Source organism: Salvelinus alpinus, chromosome 2, assembly GCF_045679555.1.
Source record: "Salvelinus alpinus chromosome 2, SLU_Salpinus.1, whole genome shotgun sequence".
Lineage (NCBI taxonomy): Eukaryota > Metazoa > Chordata > Actinopteri > Salmoniformes > Salmonidae > Salvelinus > Salvelinus alpinus.
This window is the reverse complement of record NC_092087.1, coordinates 36,915,334-36,937,926: the sequence shown is the minus strand read 5'-3', so window position 1 is coordinate 36,937,926 and position 22,593 is coordinate 36,915,334. Positions and strand designations below refer to the sequence as shown.

General features: G+C 44.3%; 1 protein-coding gene across 2 annotated transcripts in view; it reads left to right on the top strand.

The window, feature by feature from the left end:
* LOC139542688 (collagen alpha-1(VII) chain-like) overlaps positions 1 to 22,593 on the top strand; it is a 100,718-nt gene that overhangs the window by 58,666 nt on the left and 19,459 nt on the right. Inside the window, exons 57-82 of one of the 2 annotated variants that reach the window (XM_071348440.1) lie at positions 283 to 327; positions 424 to 459; positions 650 to 691; positions 814 to 894; positions 1,472 to 1,507; positions 1,668 to 1,703; positions 2,149 to 2,229; positions 2,353 to 2,388; positions 11,101 to 11,172; positions 11,332 to 11,376; positions 11,941 to 11,976; positions 12,172 to 12,207; positions 12,728 to 12,832; positions 12,930 to 12,995; positions 13,130 to 13,165; positions 13,289 to 13,324; positions 13,428 to 13,475; positions 13,590 to 13,625; positions 13,853 to 13,978; positions 14,225 to 14,434; positions 14,558 to 14,593; positions 14,685 to 14,729; positions 14,849 to 14,965; positions 15,163 to 15,234; positions 15,551 to 15,595; positions 16,616 to 16,651. In XM_071348440.1, the coding sequence (XP_071204541.1) occupies positions 283 to 327; positions 424 to 459; positions 650 to 691; positions 814 to 894; positions 1,472 to 1,507; positions 1,668 to 1,703; positions 2,149 to 2,229; positions 2,353 to 2,388; positions 11,101 to 11,172; positions 11,332 to 11,376; positions 11,941 to 11,976; positions 12,172 to 12,207; positions 12,728 to 12,832; positions 12,930 to 12,995; positions 13,130 to 13,165; positions 13,289 to 13,324; positions 13,428 to 13,475; positions 13,590 to 13,625; positions 13,853 to 13,978; positions 14,225 to 14,434; positions 14,558 to 14,593; positions 14,685 to 14,729; positions 14,849 to 14,965; positions 15,163 to 15,234; positions 15,551 to 15,595; positions 16,616 to 16,651 (1,596 nt within the window). Of the gene's footprint in view, positions 1 to 282; positions 328 to 423; positions 460 to 649; positions 692 to 813; positions 895 to 1,471; positions 1,508 to 1,667; positions 1,704 to 2,148; positions 2,230 to 2,352; positions 2,389 to 11,100; positions 11,173 to 11,331; positions 11,377 to 11,940; positions 11,977 to 12,171; positions 12,208 to 12,727; positions 12,833 to 12,929; positions 12,996 to 13,129; positions 13,166 to 13,288; positions 13,325 to 13,427; positions 13,476 to 13,589; positions 13,626 to 13,852; positions 13,979 to 14,224; positions 14,435 to 14,557; positions 14,594 to 14,684; positions 14,730 to 14,848; positions 14,966 to 15,162; positions 15,235 to 15,550; positions 15,596 to 16,228; positions 16,265 to 16,615; positions 16,652 to 22,593 lie in introns of both variants that reach the window. The other variant, XM_071348450.1, reaches the window with a different exon arrangement.

Here is a 22,593-nt window from a genome sequence, read left to right as displayed (position 1 = left end):
TGAGCTGATATACTGTATGTGTCTTCTGTGTAATAGTTATTGAGAGCATGGAAGACATGTGAGACACATGTTTGTGACGTGACACTTCTGTACACCCATGAATCAGTCAATAATTCATGTGACACACTTCTGCACTTCTGACACTCTTCTGCCAGATTGATCTGATACTCTATATGTGTCAGTATTTGTGTTGGTTACTGTGAGTAATACAGTAGCAGTTGGTGTCTGTCTGTAGTGACAGTTGGTGTGTGTGGTGTGATGTGTATGGTGTGTCATCCACAGGGCAGCCCAGGACCTTTCGGACCAAGAGGAGAGAAAGGAGTTGAGGTCAGAGGTTATGCTGTTTGTTATCTAATCTAATCTGATAAAATAGTTCCAATCTGCTAAAAGTAACAAAACTGTATGTTGTTTATGACACAATAGGGAGCTCAAGGCCCCCCAGGACCTACAGGGAAGGTGGTAAGTCCTGATAAGATTATAACTCTTTAACAATATGTTAATTTAGCAGAGGCTAAATGTGACTTTCAGTCAACAAATATGGCCCCTGTGAGAATCATACCAAAGAAATCGTATTACAAGCACCGTACTAACTGAATGAGCCATCAGAACCACATAGCTACCTACATCTCTCTGTCTCTAACTTCTACAGGGCGATACAGAGCAAAAGCTTAAAGGAGAAAGAGGAGAAAAGGTATGTAGATGTCCCTTACAAACTTCTAACATTGTACGAACACATGTTTGTATGTATACAGCACAGCTCTCTCTCCCAGTCCACCTAACCTCCCAGTGTCCGACGTCACTTCCTGTGTCTAGGGAGATGCTGGTGACCCGGGAGAGCATGGGGGCAAAGGTCAGAAGGGCGAGGCAGGGTCCTCAGGGGCTGCGGGGCTCCGGGTGAGTAAGACTGCTGTCTCTGTCTCTTATCTAACCTTTATTTAATTAACTAGGTAAGTCAGATAAGAACAAATTCTTATTTACAATGACGGCCTACCCCGGCCAAACCCGGACGACACTGGGCCAATTGTATGCCGCCCTATGGGACTCCCAACCACGGTCGGTGATGTGTGATGCCTCTAGCGCTGAGATACAGTGCCTTAGACCACTGCGCCACTCGGCTCCTTTCTAGCCATAAGGGGGAAGAAAGCCTTATTACGAAAATAAAAACCCAATTTCTAATTGGGTTTAAAGGACAACTTGTCATCCAACCATATACCTAGATATTTGTAGGATGACACTTTTTCAATGGATAAGTACCCTTGATGGGTCACTGCCTCTAAACTACCTCTAAACTTTAAGCAGAGTCTTACGGGGCTATCCTTCCAAATCTAGTGTCTTGAGAAGCCTAAGCTTCTGCAGTTACTGAAGTATACTGACCTGTGATGGCTGTCTGTCTGTCTGTGTGCTGTAGTGTGTGTAATTCTTACCCTGTGTCTTCTCTCTGTCTCACCTGCTCTGTTGTTTGTCTGTGTAGGGTCTCGAGGGACAGCGTGGACCTCCAGGGTCGAGAGTAAGTCACTGTCTGTCTTTCTGTCAAGTGTGTCTGTCTTTCTGTCTGCCTGTCCGCCTGTATGTCTGTCACTTATGTTTGTCTGTCTGTCTAATCACTCTATCCCTCTCTCTTCCCCTCTCTCTATTTCACTCATTGCCCTTTCTTTCTTTTTCTCCAGGGTGACACAGGAGAGAGAGGAGGCCCAGGAGAGAAGGTCTGAACAACACATGCTACAGTGACTTCTCACATTCTCACACAGGCAGATTTTCTAATTGACAAATCCTGATAGGATATGGTTCTCCAAACTGGCTGGTGATTGGCAGGTTGCACAGTCCTTCATTCCACCGGATCCTGTTTACCAGTCTGCAGATTCCCAGTGGGATGAAGCTCAGTGGGGCCTGCTCACAACATCACCACAGCCTTAGACATGCAACTTACTACTGTGTACACACATGCTCTGCATCCTAAAAAATATCTCACCGTAGTCATTTTCAAACATTGAACTAACTCTGAGTAACGATGCTGGAGCTCTGAATTGCCTTTCCACAGTAGTAGTAGAGTTTTATCCTCTTGTGCAAAATGTTCCCAGGTCCAATACAACCACTGTGCAGCCCTTATTCTGATCATACTCTATGCATCATGTGTGCTCCTCTCTGTAGGGAGAGAGAGGTGCGTCTGGGCTGGATGGACGCAATGGTCTGGATGGCAAACCAGGGGCACCAGGAGCGGCCGGCCTGAGGGTCTGTACCTCTGTCTCTGTCATACAGACATTACAACAGCTGTAGATTCTCAGGGTACTGTGAACATAACATAAACATTACTGTCTTTAGTTGTCTCTCAATCCTTTTCCCTTGGTGTTACAGGGAGACCCAGGGAAACTAGGGGATCCAGGAAGAGATGTGAGTACCACTGTTCCCCAGGCCAGAATCAACCCCTAGACTCGGGGTGCACAACCCCAGTCCCAGAGGGCTGCACTTCTGCTGGCTTGTGTGGCTCTCTGGTACATTCATTAGTCTGTTAAAGTCAGTGAGTGGAGCTGTTACCATTTGTCTTATCTGAACCTAGGAGAGGTCCCATTAAGAAGTGAGAAAGGACTTCATGCAAAGATGATCTATTATATTGATGGTCCACTGGCCGATTTAACAATGGAAATACATGTCTGCAAAGGTGAAAGGCAGGTGGGAACATTCTAGCCAGTGATCCTTTGTAGAAAACTTATCAATACACTCGTAACAACCAAAGCATTATGAAATCAAATAAGCCTCAGCTATCAAATTAGCAATTCACTTTCATCTTAAACAAATTCGTCACTTTCACATTGCCCTCCAGACAAAAACACCTCACTTGCTTATAGCGTTAAGCAAATCTGCTTTATCTGCGAGGACAGATTTTGGGCGGAGTCGACCCTCTGGCTTTGCCTCTTGCATTCAGCTTCAGGCTAGTATCGCATCTGCCAAATTACTAAAATGTCAATGTACATGGAACAAGAATATGAACGCAACATGTAAAGTGTTGGTCCCATGTTTCATGAGCTGAAATAAAAGATCCCAGAAATGTTCCATATGCACAAAAAGCGTATTTCTCTTAAATTTTGTGCACAAATTTGTTTACATCCCTGTTAGTGAGCTTTTCTCCATTGCCAAGGTAATCCATCTACCTGACAGGTGTGGTATATCAAGAAGCTGATTAAACAGCATGATCATTGCACAGGTGCACCTTGTGCTGGGGACAATAAAAGGCCATCCTAAAATGTGCAGTTTTGTCACACAACACAATGCCACTGATGTCTCAAGTTTTGAAGAAGCATGCAATTGGCATGCTGACCTCTGGAATGTCCACCAGAGCTGTTGCCAGATAATTTGATGTTAATTTCTCTACCATAAGCCGCCTCCAACATCGTTTTAGAGAATTTGGCAGTACATCCAACCGGCCTCACAACCGCAGACTATGTGTAACCATGCCAGCCCAGGACCTCCATATCCGGTTTCTTCACCTGCAGGACCGTCTGAGACCAGCCACCCAGACAGCAGATGAAACTGTGGGTTTGCACAAGCAAAGAATTTCTGCACAAACTGTCAGAAACCATTTCAGGGAAACTCATCTGCGTGTCCGTCGTCCTCACCAGGGTCTTGACCTGACTGCAGTTTGGCGTCGTAACCGACTTCAGTGGGCCAATGCTCACCTTCGATGGCCACTGGCACCCTGTAGGAGTGTGCCCTTCATGGATGAATCCCGCTTTCAACTGTACCGAGTAGAGGTCGACCGATTATGATTTTTCAACGCCGATACCGATTATTGGAGGACCAAAAAAGCCGATACCGATTAATCGGACGACAAAAAAATAAAAAAGAGAATGTATTTGTATTAATGACAATTACAACAATACTGAATGAACACTTATTTTAACTTAATATAATACATCAATAAAATCAATTTAGCCTCAAATAAATAAAACATGTTCAATTTGGTTTAAATAATGCAAAAACAAAGTGTTGGAGAAGAAAGTAAAAGTGCAATATGTGCCATGTAAGAAAGCTAACATTTAAGTTCCTTGCTCAGAACATGAGAACATATGAAAGCTGGTGGTTCCTTTTAACATGAGTCTTGAATATTCCCAGGTAAGAAGTTTTAGGTTGTAGTTATTATAGGAATTATAGGACTATTTCTCTCTATACGATTTGTATTTCATATACCTTTGACTATTGGATGTTCTTATAGGCACTTTAGTATTGCCAGTATAACAGTATAGCTTCCGTCCCTCTCCTCGCCGCTACCTGGGCTCGAACCAGGAACACATCAACAACAGCCAGCCTCGAAGCAGCGTTACCCATGCAGAGCAAGGGGAACATCTACTCCAAGTCTCAGAGCGAGTGACATTTGAAACGCTATTAGCGCGCACCCCGCTAACTAGCTAGCCATTTCACATCGGTTACACCAGCCTAATCTCGGGAGTTGATAGGCTTGAATTCATAAACAGCAGAGCTGCTGGCAAAACGCACGAAAGTGCTGTTTGAATGAATGCTTACGAGCCTGCTGGTGCCCACCATCGCTCAGTCAGACTGCTCTATCAAATCATAGACTTAATTATAACATAATAACACACAGAAATACGAGCCTTAGGTCATTAATATGGTCAAATCCGGAAACTATCATTTCGAAAACAAAACATTTATTATTTCAGTGAAATACGGAACCGTTCCGTATTTTATCTAATGGGTGGCATCCATCAGTCTAAACATTCCTGTTACATTGCACAACCTTCAATCTTATGTCATAATTACGTAAAATTCTGGCAAATTAGTTCGCAATGAGCCAGGCGGTCCAAACTGTTGCATATACCCTGACTCTGCGTGCAATGAACGCAAGAGAAGTGATACAATTTCACCTGGTTAATATTGCCTGCTAACCTGGATTTCTTTTAGCTAAATATGCAGGTTTAAAAATATATACTTCTGTGTATTGATTTTAAGAAAGGCATTGATGTTTATGGTTAGGTACACGTTGGAGCAACGACAGTCCTTTTTCGCGAATGTGCACCGCATCGATTATATGCAACGCAGGACACGCTAGATAAACTAGTAATATCATCAACCATGTGTAGTTATAACTAGTGATTATGATTGATTGATTGATTGTTTTTATAAGATAAGTTTAATGCTAGCTAGCAACTTACCTTGGCTTCTTACTGCATTCGCGTAACAGGCGTGCTCCTCGTGAGGCAGGTGGTTAGAGCGTTGGACTAGTTAACCGTAAGGTTGCAAGATTGAATCCCTGAGCTGACAAGGTAAAAATCTGTCGTTCTGCCCCTGACCAAGGCAGTTAACCCACCGTTCCTAGGCCGTCATTGAAGATAAGAATGTGTTCTTAACTGACTTGCCTAGTTAAATAAAGGGGTAAAAAAAGAATTACCGATTTCCAATTGTTATGAAAACTTGAAATCGGCCCTAATTAATCGGCCATTCCGATTAATCGGTCGGCCTCTAGTACCGAGCAGATAGCAGACAGCGTGTATGGCGTCGTGTGAGCGAGCTGTTTGCTGATGTCAATTTTGTGAACGGAGTGCCCATGGTGGTGGTGAGGTTATGGTATGGGCAGGCATAAACTACAGACAACGAACACAATTGCATTTTATCGATGGCAATTTGAATGCTCCGTGACGAGATCCTGAGGCCCATTGTCGTGCCATTCATCCGCCGCCATCACCTCATGTTTCAGCATGATAATGCACGCCCCCATGTCTCAAGGATCTGTACACAATTCCTGGAAGCTGAAAATGTCCCAGTTCTTCCATGGCTGCACATGTTTGGGATGCTCTGGATCGACGTGAACGACAGCATGTTCCAGTTCCCGCCAATAACCAGCAACTTCGAACAGCCATTGAAAAGGAGTGGGACAACGTTCGACAGGCTACAATCAACAGCCTGATCAACTCTATACGAGGGAGATGTGTCGCGCTGCATGAGGAAAATGGTGGTCACACCAAATACTGACTGGTTTTCTGATCCACGACCCTACCTTTTTTTTAAGGTATCTATGACCAGCAGATGCATATCTTTATTCCCAGTCGCGTTAAATCCATAGATTAGGGCCTAATGAATTTATTTGAATTGACTGATTTCCTTATTTGTATTTATTATGGATCTCCATTAGCTGCTGCCTTGGGGTCCAGCAAAATTAAGGCAGTTTATACATTTTTTTAAACATTAAAATACATTCACATAACACACTGTTATGAAGTCTGTACCTCAGTAAAATCTTAAATTGTGTCATGTTTATATTTTTGTTCAGTATACTGTAAATGTGGTGGAGGATGCTCTCCCTTTGCATGTAAAAAATAAATAAAAATAAAAACGGTGGACAGAGACTTGCTAGCTACGCAAGCTAGCTAGCTGGGATTGTTTACAAGGAATCTGCCTCCTGAAAAAAGCTTCTCCCAAGCGGGTTTGACACCTACTCCCGTTGCCTGCTGCACTGCTGCTTGGATTCCACCTGGTGATCTGTTCACCATCTCCCCCTGTCTGGTACAGGTACCCCCTGCCACACTCCGCCCCTCTGTCCCGAGCTTTCGCTCGCCTCCAGCACACACGCACTTACACACACACCGCAGACTTTGGACTGATCTGAGTTTTAGGTAGGCTAATTAACTTGTGAAGGTTATTATGTGAGCTTACTCAGAAATGCTTTAATTAACTAGTATAGGCCTACTATTTATTTATTTATTTATTTTATCTCATACTTTTATAGCCTACTGGTATCAATGTCGCCGGAGGAGATGGCTGCTGTTTTACGGGCTCCTAACCAATTGTGCTATTGTGTGTGTTTTTCTACGTTATTTGTAACTTATTTTGTACATAATGTTTCTGCCACCGTTTCTTATGACCAAAAAGAGCTTCTGGATATCAGGACAGCGATTACTCACCTTGTACTGGACAAAGATTTTTTCTTTAACAAGTCAGATGCAAAGGATTTACTTCAGACACTGGACAAGGCCCAAATCACCGTAATTCGCTTGAAGAAGAGATGGAGATATCGGGGATGTAGGTCGAGGTGCCTTGTAACGATCAGACGGAGAGTGGGTAATCCTGTACTCCCTGTTCACCCATGACGGCATGGCCAAGCACGACTCCAACACCAACACCAACATTGTTTGCTGACGACACAACAGTGGTAGGCCTGATCACCGACAACAATGAGACAGCCTAAAGGTAGGAGGTCAGAGACCTGGCCATGTGGTGCCAGGATAACAACCTCTCCCTCAACGTGATCAAGACAAAGGAGATGATCGTGGACTACAGGAAAAGGAGGGCCGAGCACACCCCCATTCTCATCGACGGGGCTGTAGTTGAGCAGGTTGAGAGCATCAAATTCCTTGGTGTTCACATCACCAACGAACTATCATGGTCCAAACACACCAAGACAGTCGTAAAGAGGGCATGACAACGCTTATTCCCCCTCAGGAGACTGAAAAGATTTGGCATGGGTCCTCAAAAAGTTATACAGCAGCACCACCGAGAGCGTCCTGACTGGTTGCATCACCACCTGGTATGGCAACTGTTCGGCCTCCGACCGCAAGGCACTACTGAGGGTAGTGTGTACGGCCCAGTACATCACTGGGGCCAAGCTTCCTGCCATCCAGGACCTCTATACCAAGTGGTGTCAGAGGAAGGCCCTAAAAATTGCCAAAGACTCCGGCCACCCTAGTCATAGAATGTTCTCTCTGCTACCGCACGGCAAGCGATACCGGAGCGCCAAGTCTTGGTCCAAGAGGCTTCTTACCAGCTTTTTTCTTCTTAACAGCTTTTTTTCCTTCTTCTTAACCAAGCCAAAAGACTCCTGAACAGCTAATCAAATGGCTACCTGGACTATTTTCATTGTTGGTTAAGGGCTTGTAAGTAAGCATTTCACAGTAAGGTCTGTTGACCTGTTGTATTCGGCGCATGTGACAAATAACATTTGATTTGATTTGACGCATAGAGAGCAACTCTCTCAAGTTATCTTGTTGGGGCGAGTGACTCTCTGAACTTACAATGGCTAGCTCCAAGTTGTTTTTTTCTTGTGCTTTATGCTATTTGCCTCATGACTCCTGCGTGCTTTGTTGACTATGAACTTGCTTGTTTATCCAACCGTGTGACAGACTATGTTTGTTCCTACGCTCTGGACTCTGACTCTGTTGGTTACACAGGCTCTTGGCCTCCCATCGTATTCTAACTACCTCTCGCCTGCTTTGTATTCATGTTACCTGATGAAATTGCTGTACAATATTATCTTGTTGCCATCTGATGCACATCCAAATGTCATACAAAATCAACACTGCAGAGTTCTCCCAGTCCTCTGCCGTGCCCTGATTGTATTACTGCTGATGATATCTGGAAATGTGCATGTACACCCTAGCCCATCTACTGTTGCTAGCCCCAATTCTGACTTGTGCTCTGGTATCTGTTTCACCGATTTCTGCTCTCGTAAAAGCCTGGGTTTTCTGCAAGTTGACACTTCAAGCTTATTACCTAAAATTGATAAATTGAAAGTGTGGGTTCACAGCTCCAATCCAGATGTGTTGGTCATTACTGAAACATGGTTAAGAAAGAGTGTTTTGAACACTGATGTTAACCTTTCTGGTTATAACCTTTTTTGACAAGACAGATCTTCAAAGGAGGTGGAGTGGCAATCTTTACCAAGGAACACCTTCAGTGCTCGGTTGTCTCCACCAAGTCTGTCTACAATCAATTTGATTTCCTGTTTTTAAGCATTAAACTTTCAAATAGCTCTTTATTGACTGTTGCTGGGTGTTATCGCCCACCATCAGCACCGGGCCTGTACCCTACCTGCCCTAAGATCTCTCCTGGCCCCTTACACTAAGTCTGAATTTGTCCTGCTAGGTGACCTAAACTGGGATATGCTTAAAGCACCTGACCAAGTCCTAAAGCAATGCGACTCCCTAAATCTTTCCCGGATTATTACCAATCCCACAAGGTATGACTCCAAACACCTAGAAAAGGCTACTCTCCTTGGTGTTATCCTCACAAATAATCCTGATAGGTATCAGTCTGGTGTTTTCTGTATTGACCTTAGGGATCACTGTTTTACAGCCTGTGTTCGTAATGACTGCTCAGTGAAACGACATGTCCTGCCTTGTCATAGACGCTTGCTAAAAAACTTTAATGAGCAAGCCTTCATGACCTCTGTAAATTGGTATAGAATCACCTCTGTCGAAGACGCTTGGTCTTTCTTTTTTGGTATTTTCAGTGGTATTGTTAAGAAACACGCCCCCATAAAGAAAATTATAATTAAAAACAGGTTCAGGCCCAGGTTCGACCGTGATCTGGCAGAGTAACTCCACCTCAAGAATTTCATTTGGCAGACTGGCTCTTGTTCAGGCAAATGATAAATAAGTGCACTCAGGCTATCCAGAAGGCCAAAGTTAGTTACTTTAAGGAGCAGTTCTCTCTCTGTGGATCTAACCCCAAGACGTTCTGGAAAACGGTTAAAGACCTGGAGAATAAACCCTCCTCCTCACAGCTGCCCATGTCCCTTAATGTTGATGATGTGGTTGTTACTGACAAGGAGCACATGACTGAGCTCTTTAATCACCACTTCATTATGTCTGGATTCCTATTTGACTCAGCCATGCCTCATTGCCCGTCTAACATTTCCTCATCTCCCACCCCTTCTAATGCGAGAGAAAAAATAAAAACATTTAGCAGACGCTCTTATCCAAAGCGACTTACAAATTGGAAAGTTCATACATATTCATCCTGGTCCCCCCGTGGGGAATGAACCCACAACCCTGGCGTTGCAAGCGCCATGCTCTACCAACTGAGCCACACGGGACCTATCCCTAATGCTCCTCACTCTTTTCCCCCTGTCCCACTACAAAGTTTCTCCCTACAGGCAGTCACTAAGAGGTGCGAAAGGACCCCAAAAGAACATATGGTTCACTGCAACCTTAAAGGTCCTAAATGATGTCACCATTGTCCTTGATTGTAATTAATGTTTTTATTGACTTGGCCAAAGCTTTTGATACGGTAGACATTCTTGTGGGCCGGCTAAGGAGTATGTCACCAAGGGAGTACCCCAAGACTCGATCCTAGGCCCCACGCTCTTCTCAATTTACATCAACAACATAGCTCAGGCAGTAGGAAGCTCTCTCATCCATTTATATGCAGTCTTATACTCAGCTGGCCCCTTCCCGGATTTTGTTCTTAAACGCTCTACAACAAAGCTTTGTTAGTGTCCAACAAGCTTTCTCTGCCCTTAAACTTTTTCTGAACACCTCCAAAACAAAGGTCATGTGATTTGGTAAGAAGAATGCCCCTCCCCACCAGTGGATTACTACCTCTGAGGGTTTAGAGCTTGAGGTAGTCACCTCATACAAGTACTTGGGAGTAGGGCTAGACGGTACACTCTTTGTCTCAGCACATATCAAAGCTGCAGGCTAAGGTTAAATCTAGACTTGGTTTCCTCTATCATAATCGCTTCTCCATCACCCCAGCTGCCAAACTAACCCTGATTCAGATGACCACCCTACCCATGCTAGATTACGGAGACATAATTTATAGATCGACAGGTAAGAGTGCTCTTGAGCGGCTAGATGTTCTTTACCATTCGGCCATCAGATTTGCCACCAATGCTCCTTATAGGACACATCACTGCACTCTAACTGGTCATCTCTGTATACCTGTCGCAAGACCCACTGGTTGATGCTTATTTATCTCCATCTCTTCATTCAAAGACTGAATCATGGACACTTACTGACAGTTGTGGCTGCTTCACGTGATGTATTGTTGTCTCAGACTTCTTGCCCTTTGTGCTATTGTCTGTGCCCAATAATGTTTGTACCATGTTTTGAGCTGCTACCATTTTCTGCTGCTATGTTGTGTTGCTACTGTGTTTTTGTCATGTGTTGCCACCATTCTGTGTTGTTGTCTTAGGTCTCTCTTTATGTTGTGTTGTCTCTCTTGTCGTGATGTGGGTTTGTCCTATATACTATATTTTTTTATTTTATTTTATTCCAGCCGTCACTTACTGTGTTTGAACACTAGAGGGCACTGTGTTGCTGTGTGGTTTCAGCCCTCACCCCTCCACTCTGTCTGTCTGTCTGTCTGTCTCACCAGGGGCTGCCAGGACTAAGAGGTGTACAGGGCCTCTCAGGCCCTATTGGGCCCGCTGGAAATCCAGGCACACCTGTGAGTTTGCCAACACTGTCAACCACACAAACAAAAACACATACATGCATGATGCACCCACCCACACACAGACACCCACACACACACACACACACAAAGCTCCACTTTCCAAAGCACGTGTCTCATTGATGTCTCATAACCCTAATTGTTGTGTTTCAGGGCAAAGCAGGAGAAGATGGAAAACCAGGGGCTGCTGGGAAAATGGTGAGGGATCAGTCAGACCTCTAACAGCATCTTGCAGGGCATTACCACACTACATCAAACCTCTGATTAATAACAAACTGGATGAAAACATTTTGAATTGGATGCGATTCAGTGCTATTCATTATGAGCTTTATCGTCACCAGTTAGTCCTATGTGTCTCTGTCTGTGTAATTACCATTAAACATGTTTGTCACATCCTCAGGTTAAAGTGCACTGATCAGATGTGACTCTGGGGCTTTTATTCTACCTGAGTGGCTGTGCTGACTGTGGGTTCATTCCAAATGGCACCCTATTCCCTATATAGTGCACTACTTTTGACCATGCCCCATAGGGCTCTGGTCAAAATGAATGCATTATGTAGGGTTAGGGAGCCCTTTGGGGAGCTACCCATCTGTTGTAATGTTAAGTGAGGAGGAAATAGGATGATCAACCAAAGCCTCTGCAATACATTATCTATCTAACTGAGAGGCTTTGCTTGATACAACAGCACAGTGAGCTTTTATAAATGTGCATTTCAGTGTTGTTAGTATGGTAAGTGTGTTATTGTGTTGTTGTTTTTCGCAGGGTGAGGATGGCGTACCAGGGGAAGATGGCAGAAAGGTCAGTGTTGGTTACAGCACTCAGAACTATTTAAATTCACATAACTTTATTCATGGATTATGGTCCACTGACCTGTAAACATCACCGTTTCCTCCCATTGCTGTGCTGTTTATGTTCATTTGGAGTTGATGTGTCTTTGCAGTGTCACTGTTGTCTTTAGTGGTGTGATGAAAATTATGTTTCTCTACCTCACAGGGTGACAAAGGAGAGGCTGGGGTTTCTGGAAGAGACGTTAGTAACTTGTTACCCTGTATCTTTATCTCTCCCCTCTCGCTCTCTTTCTATGTTTGTACAATGTCCTTTCTTTCCTCCCCTGCTGTCTCTTCCTCTCGCTCCCTCTTTCCCTACGTCTTCATCGATCCTGCTCTCCTCGGCTCCTGAGCATCTCTCGATTATCCCTGTTCCGTTTCTTTCTCGCCATCAATCCTGCTCCTAGTGTGTGTTTATTAAGCGTACTCTCCTGTGACATTGATATTTCTATCACACCCTACCTTCACGGTGGAATCAATAGCGCTCTAAGCAGCAGCTGTATAAATGCAACGGTGGGTAATGATCAAGCTCTGCCTTTGAGGGCCAGCCGCTTCTGCGAGGGGATCCGCACGGGCATAGAATGTCAAGGCTTTGGTTTCATGTCCAAATTCATAGAAATTATCTAGGACATCTGCCTCCTTTCTAGTTCAGGCCAGACCCCTTAGGAATAGAATAGAGTGTCCGTGCTGGTCTGAAGTTGTTGTGTGTGTGTGCGTTTCAGGGCCGTGACGGGCTGAAGGGGGACCGGGGCCTTGGCGGGCCTGCAGGGCCAACTGGTCTATCTGGGCCCCAAGGGGTCCCTGGCACCATCGGACCTCCAGGACAGGTACAGAACAGTCATATGGCTCTGCTTCCTAGAATGTGTGTGTCACTTGGTGCTCTGATTATACAGTTATCTCTCTCTCCCCTCTCTTCTCTCTCAGGTGGTCTATGCGAAGGGAGCTCCAACACCATCTATCCCTGGCCCTCAGGGGCCTCCAGGAACCCCAGTAAGTTACTATGTTGGATATGAGCCGTGCAGTATAGCAGTATAGCATAGCCTGATGTAGCAGTACTGTGTGTTTGTCTTAAGTACATTTCTAATGCACTCTGTTTCTGATGCCCATCTCTCTGTGTCTCTCAGGGTGTGCCTGGAATCCCAGGGACCGTAGGATCTAGAGTAAGTCATTTTCATAGAGATCATTTACTATTATTTATTTCTATGGTCAGTCAGTCTGCTCCAGCCCTGTCCATCCATCTGTCCTTCAGTCTGATCTCTGACCCATTCACTCTCGTATTTCAGGGGGAGAGAGGAGCAGTGGGCAGTAAAGGTGAAAGGGTAAGTGTGTGTGTGTGTCTGGCATATGAATGTGCACACATGCTGTTTCCTGAGTGTGTGTTAGTGCATCTTTAGTATTACTGATGTGAGATGTTATTGACAGGGTGACCCAGGAGAGGACGGGCAACCGGGCAGGCCTGGAACAGCAGTGGTAAGAAAATACGCATTCAAGAAAGGAGAATAACCCCAGCATGTGACTGATAAAGGCATGACCATGTACTGTATTCACTCCTCCTTGACACTGTTTGTGCCTCTTTCCCGTCAGGATGTGCAGAAGGCCCTCTCTAACCTTGGCATTGAGGTAAGTGGATATTAAATGTCTGCAATGATGTGACATTAAGGCATAGCTGTGCTGTATATGAGTCTCCTTCCCTTTGACCAAGCCTGGGTTCTATTCATTAGGACACACCGTATCAAAGTGTTGAAACGTTTATTTCAACTTGAAACGAAGTCCAAGTAGGCCCCTCCTGTTTCAGTTTGGTGCCTGATGAATACGACCTTTCTGTCCCTGTACTGTCCTGTCTGTAGATGCAGGACCTGAAGGTGCTTGTGGATAACAGCAATGTGCCGGGCAAGAGTGTGCTGGAGAAGGCTGAGAAGGGCCAGAGAGGAGACAAGGGAGAGACCGGGCAGAGAGGACCAGCAGGGATAGATGTGAGTGAGCGGTCCCCAATTTGGGAGCAGTGTGGGGAACAAAGAGATTATATCAAGACCCCACGCAAATGGTGTAGTAGAGTGAACTCAAACATGGTGTTAGTGTGTTTATTTGACCCATGATGTAATGCATAACTCTCTGCTTACTCTAAAAGTGATTCTCTGTATGACTGCATGGATTTTGAAAACAATTATGATTTCTAGAACAGTATGTGTAAGTAATGTCTTTACTCATTTCCATGTCAGGGTGCCCGCGGGCTGTCTGGGGAGAGGGGTGTGAAGGGAGAGCAGGGGGAACGGGGGCCTGTAGGGGCCACAGGACCCACAGGGAGGGCCATTGGAGAGAAGGGCCCAGTGGGACCCACGGGACAGGCTGGAGAGCCAGGAAAACCTGGAATACCTGGAGTACCAGGGAGAGCCGGAGAACTGGGAGAGGCTGGACGACCTGGAGATAAGGTGAGGTGGAGGAAGGAGTGGTTTAAGGAGAGAGAGAGGGAGAGGAATATGAAAGGAGGAAATAAAAAAGAGGAAGATCATGTGGATTAGAGATGTGTCATGTGATACCACTTTGACTTCCAGGGGGAGAGAGGAGAGAAGGGTGACAAAGGAGAGGCTGTGAGTATATTCCTCACCACAATAATCATAATTTAATGTACTGTATATACTGTATGTATGTTGACCAGAGCATGACTGTTCTCATCTCCAGGGGAAAAACGGTCTAGGTGGCTCAGTGGGACCTCCTGGACCAAAGGTGACCTGTACAGACTACTTTTCTAATAAGTCGTCATTACAGTAAACATATCATAGTTTATCCAGAGGTTACTGGGTGCAGTGTGTTTATTGGGGTGTGTGTGTGTGTGTGTGTTTAAGGGTGCTGCTGCAGTAGCGGGTGAAGCTGGACTCCCCGGAGCAAGGGGCCTCCCTGGGGTCACAGGACAGAAGGGAGAGCCTGGTGCCTCAGGGCCACAGGGATCCAAAGGCGACAGGGTCAGAACACCTCACTCAAAATATTACAGTACTTCATCATGCAGCCTGATGTGGGTCCCTGTGTTTAATCAGCTGTGTGTGTGTGTGTGTGTGTGTGTGTGTGTGTGTGTGTGTGTGTGTGTGTGTGTGTGTGTGTGTGTGTGTGTGTGTGTGTGTGTGTGTGTGTGTGTGTGTGTGTGTGTGTGTGTGTGTTACAGGGTATTGCAGGGCTCCGTGGAGATAAAGGTGATCGGGGTCCATCTGGAGAACAGGGACGCGATGGTTTTCAGGTGACTGTGTGCTTTACAATAAGTGGCTATCCCTCATCTCATCTACAACTGAGGTGTTAAACATGCAGCCCGGGGGCCATTTCTGGCCCGCCATCTGATTCAATGTGCACCCCTTGGTGAAAAGGACTTTGACACCTCTGTGCTACGCTGTGAGATGAGATGTGACTGGCTCTAACCATATGGGTTAACAGTTGGCACTACCTGATACCAGGTTGTATTACCCTCATCATTGTGTGATTATGGTGCAGAGGAGGTTGTGAAGACAGTGTTGTAGTCGTAGCTAGTAGTAACCAGGTTGTGTTTTGATTTATTTCAGGGGGCAGCAGGAGAACCTGGCAAACCGGGACAGGATGGGAAGCCGGTGAGAGGAGGAGGGGTGGGGTTGAAGGGAAGATTAAAATAATGATAATATTGTAATCGTATGGTAAGGTTACTGTAGCTAGCCTACCTAATACATTTTCAGATAAAGTCTGTATCAGGCTTTTATTTTAATTGATATCAATAACCATACAATTATACAGTGATATACTGTGGTGCTTCTTTGTTGATATATGATATTAGATATGACTGCATGGATGCATTATGCAGGTGCGTACTGTGCACTCATCTGTTTTCAAAGAGACAGCTTCCAGGAGACAGATCCCAGACATCAAAGGACAAACTGGAGTTACACAGTTTTCAGGTCTTCAATAGAATGGCTGCACTACAGTATATAGTTAAGCAGATAATGTTGTGTTTGAGTTCCAGTGATCATAACATGTCCAACCATACAGTAGGTGAGTATCTGAAGCATTGATGTTGTTGTGTAATCAGCCATGACTAACTAGGGCCCAGAGTTTCTCCTGGTCTGTAAGAACTCAGGGCCCTAGTAGTCATAACATGAGGAGGATAGAGATGGGTAGAAGGAGAAAGAGATTTGGAGGTGTGGAGGGGGAGAGATGAGATGATAAGATAACTCACGCTTCTTGTTTCATCCCACAATGTTTCGAAGCAGGGTCCACAAGGGCCAGCAGGTCCTCAAGGCCGTTCAGTGAGTAACAGTAACCCAGCCATGCAGCCTCCTTTAGGGCTGGCCCCGGTAGGAAAGCCTGTGGATTGGCTGCCAGTGCTAGGCCGCTGATGGAGCTGATATATCTGTTTCCTTTGGGCTGAGGCTACGTAGAACCTTTAGACTGTAACCTTTTGCAGCTCTGCTTCTAACAACACCTCCATTTTCTTCTTACCTCCCCCCTTCAATCTGTCTAATTTTGATCTATTTTACACCCTTTCTGTCCCTCCCTCTCTTTTCAACACTTCCAATTACCCTTGTGTCCTACTATCCTACTATTTCCTTTCTTCTTCTCCCCCTCTCCTTCTTCCTCTCCTCCCTCTCTGACTCTAGGGCCTGCCTGGGTTCCCCGGAGTGCTGGGCAGACCGGTAGGTTTTCTGTGCTGCTGGCTGGCATGCTTGTGACCAGGGAAATGGGGGCTGGGGGGGTACATGATTCGGGTGGAGGGGTACTGTTAACTCGAAATGACACAACAACAAGGTTCCAGTTTAACAAAGTTTACTATACTATATGAACACACTACAAGTAGCCATTACACTCAAGGCCAGGTCCATCAACGAACTCCTTTCATGCGCAGGCGCACTCTTGACTCAGTGATAGCCCCGTAATAACAGAAGTATAGGGATACTTAAAACATGAACGTAACAATCTCCCCCTTTTCTTTAAAGACAAATAAAACATCAACAACATAATTAAAGGTCCAAGTATTATTCAAGATCCCCATTTCAAATGGGTTGTGTGACAGTTTTTATTTGTATTACTCAAGCTGCCACTTTCCATTACTGAGAGCCTGTAGGAGCACAAGACTGGATGCTCCTTTTTTAGTCAGACAGTCAGCAAGCTGTTCCTTTGTGGTCGACCACAGAATCCGCTGGATTCTCTGTGCTTGAATAAGTTCCTTGATGCTGCTAATCTCAAGACGAAGTCTTTTCTCTGTGACAGACTTGGTTGACTTCACAGCATCAACTAATGAGTAGTTGTCAGTGACACAAACTACAGGTAGAATGTGCCGTTTTGTCTCACCAGTGGTAAGCTCTGAGAACAGAGTTGCAAGAAAGATCGCATTGTCAATTCCATCCGCAAGAGCAAGTGTTTCTCCAGCAAGTGTGCTTCGGACAACCCTTCTGATCCTTTTTGACTGCCAACAGATAGGTGAGAATCTTCCTCCTTCACCCATTAACACGATTAGATGTCCACCTTGTGTGCCTCCATCTGTAAGGTTCCCTAGCGAAGCATCACTGAAGACAACTAGTTTCAAAGAGTCATCTTTTCCAACATGCTGAAACTTTAAAGTCACTTGTTGTGATTTCAGTTTACGAACAACTTTGTTTGCCTCATGAATGGTTTGTACAGTGGCGTGTTTTGTGTTAGATGCCAAGTTGCAAACATCAAACATTACATCAGGTCTACTCTGTCTAGCAACCCATAGAATTTGACCTATCTTCGACCTCAATTGATCAGCTTCAATTCCACATAGAGGGGAATTCCTTTGTACGGCTCTTGAAGAATCCATGTGAATGGGTTGAAGATTCTTGATATAGCTCTCCTGTTGCATCAGTATTGTTCCATCAACTGTAATAAACTCTATGCCAACATAACAAAAATTATCATGCTCTTCACGGCCGACCTGGAAAACAGCTTTGAGGTTTGGAATCACAGTTGTAGCAAAGGTCTATGAGCCACCCCAGATAAAGTCATCAACATGACAGGCAAGTACTCCAGTCACATTGCAGTCTTGATCAAGCCAATAGAAGACTGCAGGGTCCACTTGTGACATTTTTCCACCTGTATTCAGCATTGTTGCCTTGACTTTGTTGTACCAGTAGAGTGATGCATCTGCCAGTCCATACACACACTTTTTTAGTTTCCACAGTGTTCCTTCGCTTTTAGCTTCGGGTGGAGGTCGGATGTGAATGTCCCTTGACAGCTCTGTTCCCTGCAAAAATGCAGATTTGATGTCTATGGAATTAAGTTTCCATTTTTTCTGGCAGATCACTGACATCAGCAATCTGAGTGACTCTGAGGCGCATGTTGGTGAGTCTTTTGGGAGTTCTTTAGCAGCCAGCTCCTCAAAACCTCTAGCCACTAGACGTGCTTTAGGCACTATTCCAGTTAAGGATTCTTTAAGGATACACACCCACCTTGTTGAGACATATTTTTGACCAATGTCTTTGACTTCCTCAAACACTAAATTTTTTCTCCAATTACTGAGCTCATCTAGCTTAGCTGAGTCAAATGACACGTCCTTTGTTTCAAGTACATCATCATTTTGAATGTCATTCTGTTTTTCTCGATTTTCCATTGGTTCAATTCTGAGATTATCTACAAGTGACAGGTCAGCTGACCCTGTTGTACCAGAAAGTGTAGCTGGTTCAGAATACTGCAAGTTGTACCAGTTCTGGTGTTTACCTTTGGCTTTTCCTGCTCGTCCAATGACGGTTGCTGTGTGTGGAATACCACTTTCTCTGTCCATGTATTTAACAGTTTGTCCAGTTTTCAGATTGGAACAACCATGTTCTCTTAACACATGTGCCTGTTGTTGAATGTTTTCCTCATTTGAACGCTCATTTGAAGTATTACCTGCGGCATGGTTGAAGGTCTCTGCTCCATTTCCTGTGTCAGTTTCAGTGTCCATATCATTGGATGCGACATCTGGTAGGTTTGTGTCTGTTACTGTGTCCTTTTTGTCATTTTCATTAGGAGACTGATTCTCAGCAACAGCCCCTCTATCTTGTTGATCATTTACTTTCCGCAATCTTGAGTGATGCACCCTGACAAAGATGCCTCCGTGTCTCACAAATATCACCACACCATCTTGGCCAATGACTACTCCCGGTCCTTTCCACTCTTGACAGTCAACTCGTTTGTAGTACACTCTGTTTCCAGTCTCGTACTTCTCATCGGTGGGTCGAAGCTGTTTCCGCAGAGCCCTGCGAATTCTTTCGGAGCACTCTGCTTCAGTGAATGCTTTTCTCGCTGCATGTAGTGCTGAAAGGTGCTGTCCCACCCATGCACTCACACTGGTCCCTTCTAGTGCTGGTGGCTTGTCAACCAGTACTGAGGGAAGATTAGGGTTCTGCCCGAACACTAGTTGATATGGGCTGTAACCATGAACATTGTGCATTGAGTTTTTTGCCATCAAACCCCAATCTAGAGCTGTGTTCCAGTCACATCCATTGTCTTGCTTCACTTTCAGCATGATCTCTGTGAGTGTTTGATTGTGTCTCTCCAGAAGTCCATTGCTCCATGGACTGTATGCAGCAGTTGTCTTTACTTCCATGTTGAAGTTCTCTGCCATTTCTCTTATTTCATTATTATTGAATTCTCCTCCATTGTCACTACAATTTCTGTGGCGGGCCATGCACACATATCCAGGAATGAATGAAGTGCTTGACGATTTCACTGGGTTTCTTTGTATTCACAATGCTTCCAGCACTAAAGCGTGTGAATTGGTCAATTATGTGAAGGTACCACACACTTGGTCCTAACTCATGTAGATCTACAGCCACTGTTTCATTGTACATGGAAGCCAGTGGCAAACCAACAGCTGGTCTGGGCTTAGGTTTGCTGTATTTTTGACATGTCTCACAATTCTTAACTATCTGCTGTAGAATGGAAATACTCACATCATCATTATTCTCTGCACTCCTGAGTAACTTCTGAAGTCTGTCAACTGTAGCATGTCCAAACTGTTTGTGAAGCTTTAACAATACTTTGTGTTTTTCTTTTGTGTTCTCTGTGACTGTCAGAATCTCCATGTGCTTCGTGTCAGTCAGAATCTCATTTTTGCATGGACTCTGTGTGATGTCTTTGTCCAAAATGTTTACACAATAGTGGCCTGAGGTAGTAAGTTCAAGAGTCACTGGTTGTTTAAACATCACTGCCTTGTCATTTTTTATGTCTAGTACAGCCCCTGCCTTCTTGAGTGAAGCTTTGCTTAATAGTAAGGGGATATCTGTAGGGACCACCTCTGTTTCAATGTGACACTTAGTCTGACCAATTTTTGCTGGTATCTTAACTCTCTTGGTAGAATGGACAATTCTCCCATCTCCAAATTTGAAAGCTCTGTTGCTTGGTGTGTCAATCATATTTTGTACTTCCTTCATATTTAGTTCACTGACATAGCTATCAAGCCATTTTTCACCACACACTGTCCGTGTGCATGCAGTATCAATCACAGCAGATCCTAAGGATTCAACTATAAAAATCTCAGTATCAGATTCATTTGAAAACAGTGTAATGTTACACTGCTCTACCTCTGTGTTTACATTTTCCTCTGTTAGTTTAACTTGTTCATTTTTATTAGGACAGTCTTTAACCCAATGGTAAGTGCTTTGACAAATAGCACATTTCGATCTCCTTCCATATTTGTCCAGTGGATTTGTGCCGGGAAATGGCGCCCTCTTCTGGTTGTCTTGAGAACGTGACTTTTTGGCGCCTTTTCTGTGCTGCTCGGTGTAATATGCTGCGTCACTCACTTGCATTCCATCTGTTATTGGCGCGACAGACGTCTTTTCACGAAATATTATTTTGAGTGCCGACTTCATATTTGCAAAAGTCAGCACAGAACAAGCAGTCAAAGCCAACTGTTTCTCCCTACCATCTAGACGGGCAGTATCTAGCAACTTGAACGCTAACACTGCATCTGGGAGAACCATGTCGTACTTGCGCATTCTATTGTACCTCTGTTCGAAATCAATGATGTAGTCCGTCATTGCAACCGAAATATCTCTCGTAACACTGTCAAAGTTTGAATATGCCTCGTAGGCACGGTCTTTCTCTTCTTTAAGAAATACAGAATCCAGTGCTGTGATCAAAGTTCCCATACCGTCATCCTTGTTCAGATCCTCAACGGATATTTCCAGTGCTGTATCTCTCGCTCTTCCCTCGAGCGATAATACCACCGCAAGTGCTTGCTTTTTCGCGTCCAGATTAGTAACGAGTGTCCAGATTCCCAGTTCATTTTTCCAACTTTCGTACGACCTCTTCTCGTCGAAGCGAGGTGGCACATTGTAGTTAAAAGCCATCCTCTGCTACCAATGTTAACTCGAAATGACACAACGACAAGGTTCCAGTTTAACAAAGTTTACTATACTATATGAACACACTACAAGTAGCCATTACACTCAAGGCCAGGTCCATCAACGAACTCCTTTTTGACTTAGTGATAGCCCCGTAATAACAGAAGTATAGGGATACTTAAAACATGAACGTAACAGGTACAAGCACGACCCAAGGAGGCTGTGACGGTACCAGTTTCCACCGCACTGCAGCAGAGGGGTTTGGAGAGAGGGGAGTATTGTCATGGGACGCTAGTGTCATCAGTATCAACATGCACACACAGTCACAGAGTCCTCCGCCGCGCCATCCTCTGCATTCATGTCTCCACTTTCATTTTCTTTAATTTGTATTAGGGCCCATCTCCCAGGGGTCTGAGACTAGAGTTGGGCCTTGATAGAAAACTCATGAAATATTAATCTGAACCACCTGTTCCCAGAGTACCACTGATGGCTGGAATGTTTTATGTATTAAACACCACACGTTTGTAACACATATGCCACATACACTAACCAAGATCAATTGGACACAGTAGGGTTGTGAATACTGAGATGGATTACCTGCCCCGTCAGAATTGTAACAGATGCATTTTGCTTAGTGTCATAGCTATCTGTGCGTTTTGTGCTAGCTTTCTGTGCATGTGGCTTCACCTGCTCTGTTGTCTGCTTCTCAGCCCTCCCAAAGCACTGTTTGTACATTGTATACTATGTGTGTGTCTTTGTGTATTGTGTGTGTATGCAGTTGTGTATTTGTTTGTGTGTGAACACTTTTTCTTTGATGTTCATGTATGAAATGTGTATTTTTCTATTTATTTTTTATTTTTAACCTTTATTTAACTAGGCAAGTATGTCTGTACAAAGCCTACATGTATGTACAATATACTGTGTGTATGCACAGCAAATTGGCCAGTGTTAACCTTGTGTTGATTTTTCAGTGTAACATTTCTAGTGTTGATTCAATTGTTAAATTAACACTCATTGGTGTAAAATAACCCCAGTATTGGTGTTAATAACCAGTGTTAAAACAAAACCACACCCATCATTATCATATATCCCAGCATGCTCTATTGCAGGTTGCTTTTTAGAATAGTTTGTTTCAATATCTATGATTTTGCATCGATGAATTAATCTTATGCTACTGAAATATAAACAAATCTAAAGTAATCCAATCTGTTAATTGGACTTATTGCACCCGTTACTGAAATGGTTGTTCCAGTTTAGATGGTTTAGGTAGTCCAAAATTTTAGACTTCC